Source organism: Camellia sinensis, chromosome 3 (genome assembly GCF_055761805.1).
Source record: "Camellia sinensis isolate YWXY chromosome 3, ASM5576180v1, whole genome shotgun sequence".
Taxonomy (NCBI): Eukaryota; Viridiplantae; Streptophyta; class Magnoliopsida; order Ericales; family Theaceae; genus Camellia; species Camellia sinensis.
This window is the reverse complement of record NC_138963.1, coordinates 150156980-150163895: the sequence shown is the minus strand read 5'-3', so window position 1 is coordinate 150163895 and position 6916 is coordinate 150156980. Positions and strand designations below refer to the sequence as shown.

Below are 6916 nucleotides of genomic sequence, written 5' to 3'. Positions count from 1 at the left end.
GGTAATGATTATGAGTAAAGTGGTGTCAAAGGGTGTTTGGTTATGCTATATGTGTTAGTGGTTATGAGATATGTGGGTAATGGTTATGAGCAAAGTGGTGTCAAATGGTGTTTGGTTATGCTATATGTGTTAGTGGTTATGAGATATGTGGCTAATGGTTACGAGCAAAGTGGTGTCAAAGGGTATTTGGTTATGCTATACGTGTTAGTGGTTATGAGATATGTGGGTAATAGTTATGAGCAAAGTGGTGTCAAAAGGTGTTTGGTTATGCTATATGTGTTAGTGGTTATGAGATATGTGGGTAATGGTTATGAGTGGTTATGAGATATGTGGGTAATAGTTATGAGCAAAGTGGTGTCAAAAGGTGTTTGGTTATGCTATATGTGTTAGTGGTTATGAGATATGTGGGTAATGATTATGAGTAAAGTGGTGCCAAAGGATGTTTGGTTATGGTATATGTGTTAGTGGTTATGAGATATGTGGATAATGGTTATGAGTGGTTATGAGATATGTGGGTAATGGTTATGAGCAAAGTGGTGTCAAAGGGTGTTTGGTTATGCTATATGTGTTAGTGGTTATGAGATATGTGGGTAATGGTTATGAGTGGTTATGAGATATGTGGGTAATGGTTATGAGTAAAGTGGTGTCAAAGGGTGTTTGGTTATACTATATGTGTTAGTGGTTATGAGATATGTGGGTAATGGTTATGAGTGGTTATGAGATATGTGGGTAATGGTTATGAGTAAAGTGGTGTCAAAGGGTATTTGGTTATGCTACATGTGTTAGTGGTTATGAGATATGTGGGTAATAGTTATGAGTGGTTATGAGATATGTGAGTAATGGTTATGAGCAAAGTAGTGTTAAAGGGTATTTGGTTATGCTATATGTGTTAGTAGTTATGAGATATGTGGGTAATGGTTATGAGCAAAGTGGTGTCAAAGGGTATTTGGTTATGCTATATGTGTTAGTGGTTATGAGATATGTGGGTAATGGTTATAAGCAAAGTGGTGTCAAAGGGTGTGGTTATGCTATATGTATTAATGGTTATGAGTTATGAGATATTGGTTATGTGACTAGTGGTTGTGAGATATGTGATGTTGGTTATTAGATATGTGACTAGTAGTTATGAGATATGTGATGTTGGTTATGATCAAAGTGATGTGGTTATGAGCAAAAAGGTGTTAATTATAAGATATGTGATTAGTGGTTATGAAATATGTGATATTGGTCATGACAAAAAGGTGTTGGTTACGAGATATGTAACTAGTAGTTATGAGATATGTGATGTTGGTTATGACTCAAAGGGATTGGTTATGAGATGTGGTTATGATATATGTGGGTAGTAGTTATGAGATGTGTGATTAGTGGTTATGAGATATGTGATATTAGTTATGACAAAAAGGTGTTGGTTATGAGATATGTGACTAGTGGTTATGAGATATGTGATGTTGGTTATGACTCAAAGGGATTGGTTATGAGATGTGGTTATGAGATATGTGATCAATAGTTATGAGATATGTGATATTTGTTATGATCAAAGTGGTGTTGGTTATGAGATATGTAATTATGATTATGAAATATGTGATGTTAGTTATGACTAAAATGGTGTTGGTTATGAGATATGGTTATGAAATATGTGATATTAGTTATGAACAAAATGGTGTTGGTTATGAGATGTAGTTATAGCTAAGTTATGATCAATTTGATTATAGTTATGAAGAAATATGATTTTAGCTCATAACTATAAAAAGTGACTTGTTTAGCAGGTCACTTTTAATGACCTGGTTATGAAGTAATATGGTATAAGTAAATAATTGAATATAACTAAGTTATGGGTTAATATGGTGATAGTTATGACTAATATGGTATAGGTTATGATATAAAATCATATAAGTTCATAACTAAATGTATGGTACACCTAAATGTACCATAGCATCACCCTTCTTCGGATATCTATAAACACAAGAACAAATGACATTTTGTTTTATAAAATGAATAATGAATAGGATTGTAACTTAAACTATTCATTTTATAAAACAAAATGTGATTTGTTTATGTGTTTATAGTTTTCCAATAAATCTAATTTTTTATATGGATAATCTTTATTGCGAAACCTACAAAATTGACAATTTAGATCATCAAAGTAAGTCCGGATTGAGGCCTACAAGAGAAGTATGGATGAGTATGGAGAGATCAAAACTTAAATATCCATAAATGTTTACACTTCATGGGTACGGACTTTTAGTGTTCTTTTTTTTTTATTCCCTTCTTTTGATTGATGAAAATGTCGTACATGTATTGTTCTTTTTTGCTAGAAACGACATGTTTATACTGAATCTCATTGATCTGAGGATGACACCATTTTCAAACTATGAAGTTGATTTTGTTTTCAGTTTCTATCCTCTTGCACCAAGGTTTATACACCATTGTCTGTTCTTTGATTGTGCTTGTGTTTAATCTTGCAATGAATGTCTCGTTCTTTAATCGTGCCACTTGGTTTTTCATAATCAGTTTTTTGAAATATTTTCAAAAATATATAACTAATTTGGTGTAAAAATGAAAAAAAAAAAAAAGAAGAAAAAAATACACTTTATTTTCCTATGGTTTTAATTTTTTTTTTAAGGCAGAAATAATTTTTGAAAATTTAAAAATATCTTTTTGATATTTATTTTTGTCAAAATAATAAAAAAATGAAAATGAAACCAAGAATTTGTAAGCAGAATTTAGTATTGCGATGATGCTGCTGAGAACAATATGATTACATTGCATTGCTTTTGTTTGAAATACTTGTGCTGTTGTACTGTGTGTGCATGCCTCTCTACATTTTGAATTTTGAGCACAAAGCTCATGCCAATTGCACTTTCCCTTTCCAATGGATGTTGTGTTGTGTGATTTAAGGCGTGCATTCTCCATAGTGTTTTGTCTTCAGATCAGTGTGTATCATATGTATTTTTGTAATATATGTTATTTATTTTTATAGTAAATATTACGTTTTTTTTTTTTTTTTTTTTTTTGTAGTAGAGTTACAATAATTTGTAGTTCATAAATAAAATTACATATTTTGTATTAATATTATATATTTTTGTGGTAATATTACATATTTTTTGATTATAAAATATTTGGATAATAAAATGTGTAATTTCATTTTGAATCACAAATTGTCATAACTCTACTAAAAAATTACGTAACATTTATTATAAAAATACATAATATATATCATAAAAATACATAATAATATGCATATGGTATACACACTTTGAGAGTTGTACCATAGAGTTTTCCTAATGAGGCTGCTCAAAATGTTTAAAAGGAACTATCATTTTGCGCACTATTACTTGAAATTCAAATTAACCCCATACTTTCGATTATATCAATTTTACACTTAAATTATTTAATTTTAGATCAATTTCGCCTATGTTGTGCTATCACCTATAATTGCACGGCACTTACTGACGTAACACCAGATTTTATTTAAAATATCATTTTGTCTACCAAACTATCCCTAAAAAATCAATTAGACTTATAATATATTAAAAAAATTAAATATTTAATAATAATTGTTCATCTAAAAAGGTGAGAAAATAAAGTTTAAATTAAAAAAAAAATTGAGTATCCTATTGAGTATTCTCTAGAGAGTAATTGCTAATTTTTGCATTAAATTGTCATTCAATCGATGATATGATCGAGTAGGTACTAATCTCGATTTTGTAGGCCGATCTCAACATATTCATTTTCATCATTCAATATAATTTTTCAAATGTCAAAAAATATGTTACTCTCATAATAAGTATGGTCTAAATTTTTATCCACTTTGAAATCACTATTAGTCAATTAATTCTATTGAAATTAATTTAGGAAATAAGCTAGCTACAAATTGCGCGTGCACACAAATAGAGTAGCCAAAGAATTTTTGGCATAATTAGTTTTTCTAGGATCGACTTGAGATAGTTTGTAACTTAAAACGATAATTCTAAATGAGGAATTTAATATATTTTTTAATTATTTTTTTGTAAAGTATGTTATTTAACATTTATTTTTTTCATTTTTAAGATAAAAAATTATTAATTAAATATTTAAATTAATTTTTTTTAATATTTGGGAATCCAATTGATTTTTGAGGTATAATTTTGGGGTGAAATGAAATTTAGTGTGAAGTCAGTAAATTCTGTCTAGTTTTCGACGAAAATTGATGACGGACAAAATTATTCAAAATTAAATAGTTTAGATATAAAATTGATATAATTAAAATATAAGAATTAAATTAATTTTTAAATAATAATTTAAATAACAAGATCATATTTCCTCAATGTTTCCCAAAAGTCCATGCTCCCTCCATCCTTTTTCTATGGTAACAAATTTCAAAAGTTCAAAACCTTTCTTCATCAAACGAGAGCGATTATTATTGCATAGCAACGTTCTCCATCGTCATAATTATCACGCCGTCTGTCAAATTTGAACTCCTAAATCCCTCTCCTCCAAGCCTCTTAAGTATGCCCCTAGCCACCATGTCATGTCACCACTATTCGTGTGATAAATTCAAACCTCATCTTCTTAGGCAGCCTTTGAATTTGTCATTTTGAAAAAATGTTTAAATATTCTCAACTGTTTGGAAAAAAAAGTTATTTATTATGAAATTTTTATTTTAAATATTCTCAACTGTTTGAAAAAAAAAGTTATTTATTATGAAATTTTTATTTTAAAAATTATTCTGAATATGAAGTACATAATATAAAGAAAAATGATTAAGTACTTGTTTGGGATGATCTAAATAAGTGTACTTTTTGACTTTTTATGAAATATGGGTTGGGTTTGGATTGAGTTTGAAGTGATGTGTTAGAGAGTTGATGTGACTTAAATAAGATGATGTGACTTAAATAGAATAGTGGCTTTTTGAATTTTTTCAAACATGCCAAACTAGCTCTAAGACCTCGTTTGGGAACTCTCATTTTTAGTCAAAAAGTTACTAAATTAGCCAAAAAGCCAACAATCTATACAAAAAAGTCAAAGATTTTCTTTTCTCTCTACTTTTTGCACATCTTTTTGTAAAAAGTCAAAAAGTCATCCCAAACATACTAGTTTTTTTTAGCTCATATTTTAGCCAAATAATTAAAAAATTACTAAATTAGCTTGTTCCCAAACGAGACCTAAGAATACTAAAAGTGGTGCTCTAATAGCATCACTAATGATGCATATATACACTCATACACTAAACATAAGCAGTGGACTATGTCTTGTTTTTTTTTTTTTGACATTTCTAATGTATTAGTGCTATTAATAATTTTTTTTTAGTGGTATGAATTATTATTGTAATATAAATTTAAATTTAGCAGAATGTGAATCATATTTAAAATAATTATGATGCATAAATTTATATTTCTAATTAATTATTCAAGATATGTATTATTGGGTTTATCTATAAAATTTTTTGGCCTTTTCCCCGCATAAAGTCAGGTCTATCATGCAATAATTCAAATGGAAACATGTTTTGGCCCACGCAACCCCTCCTCCCTCGCCTCTAATCTCGCATATACCAACATCATCTTCATTATCTCTCCGACATCCTTCCACTATATATATACACTCATACATTAAACATAAGGGGAGAGAGAGAGAGCGAGTGTGTGTTATTTTTGGTTCACTTAAAATGAACATAGATGATTCTTTTAAGAAACCAGGAGCTATTCCATTCAAGTGGGAGATCCGACCCGGTGTTCCCAAGCTCCAACAACAACAACCACCTCCATCACCATCATATCATCTCCAACGTTCATTGATCCAACATCATCAACAAAAACAGCAACAATCCACCAATCACCACCGTTCATCTCCAACTACCCCGCGAAAGCTTCGACCCCCACCCGCCGGGTTCAACTTCCAGCCTCCCCCTCCGGAGCTCCGTACCAGCTCCTTCCGCTCCGCTCCACGCACTAGGTCCGACCAATGTCGGTTTGACCGATCCATTCTTGTCCAACCCGAAACCGCTGCAATTGGGTGCTTTCCGGCTCCATTGCTTAGGCGAAACGATGACAAGAAGAAGAGAAGAAACCGAAAGTCCAAACCCGAGATCGACCCGGAACCCGACTACACTTCGGATCTTGAGACCCTGTCTCGGTGGTCTGTGTCAACTCGGAAGTCGCTCTCGCCGTTTCGTGACTCACCCTTGTCATCATCGTTCTCTTTCTCTTCATACCAATCATCACCGCGTCCACTGAGTGACGCCGAGTGGGCCGGGTTCGGGCTTTTCTGAAGAAATTCACAGTTGCTTTGCAAGTTCAACTATTAAGCCACCCGTCGTCTCAGTTTGTTTGGGATGAAAGTGGTGAAAAGTGAGAAAAATAAAATTTTTGTGAGTTTGTTTAGGATAAAAATGATGAAAAGTATCAAAACAAGAGAAGATTTTCTTGTACAACTAGGATTATAATTAAAGAGTTGTTTGGGAAGTGCTTAGATTAGTATATTTTTTATTTTTTATAAAAAAATATGAAATATAAATTAAATTTAAAGTGATGTAATAAAGAAATAATGTGATTCAAATAAAATATTGTGATAAAACATGTCAAAGCACTTTTAAACTGCTAACGCCTTATAATTAAAGTTTTGAATTTCACTATATATATATTTTGCTTTCTAATTATGTTTTTCCATTGTTGAAGACTTGGTTGTACTTGGTAGAGTTTTGAAATTATGATTTGAGAATAGAGTTGTATTTTGAATTTATGAATTTTGGAATTCTGATTTGAACGTGAATAATTTGTTTGGTTATGAGTTTTGAAAAGAATTTTGAATTGTATGATGTGACACATGATATTTGATTAAAAAATTTACAACTCATAACCAAATACGCAATCTAAAATTCTATTCAAAACTCATAAAAAAATTTTAAAAAATTTCGAAAATAATTTTTACTTAAAATATA

General features: G+C 30.6%; 1 protein-coding gene across 1 annotated transcript; it reads left to right on the top strand.

Annotated features, from left to right (window-relative positions):
- The first annotated feature begins 5506 nt into the window (after positions 1–5506).
- On the top strand, positions 5507–6577 carry LOC114281070 (uncharacterized). The gene has a single exon (XM_028223514.2). It carries the CDS (start codon positions 5645–5647, stop codon positions 6245–6247), a length of 603 nt encoding a protein of 200 aa, XP_028079315.2. The 5' UTR covers positions 5507–5644; the 3' UTR covers positions 6248–6577.
- The last annotated feature ends 339 nt before the right edge of the window (positions 6578–6916 follow it).

What these genes read in the sequence shown, in the direction of transcription:
- LOC114281070 (XM_028223514.2), top strand. Translation starts at nt 5,645, where the DNA reads ATGAACATAGATGATTCTTTTAAGAAACCAGGAGCTATTCCATTCAAG.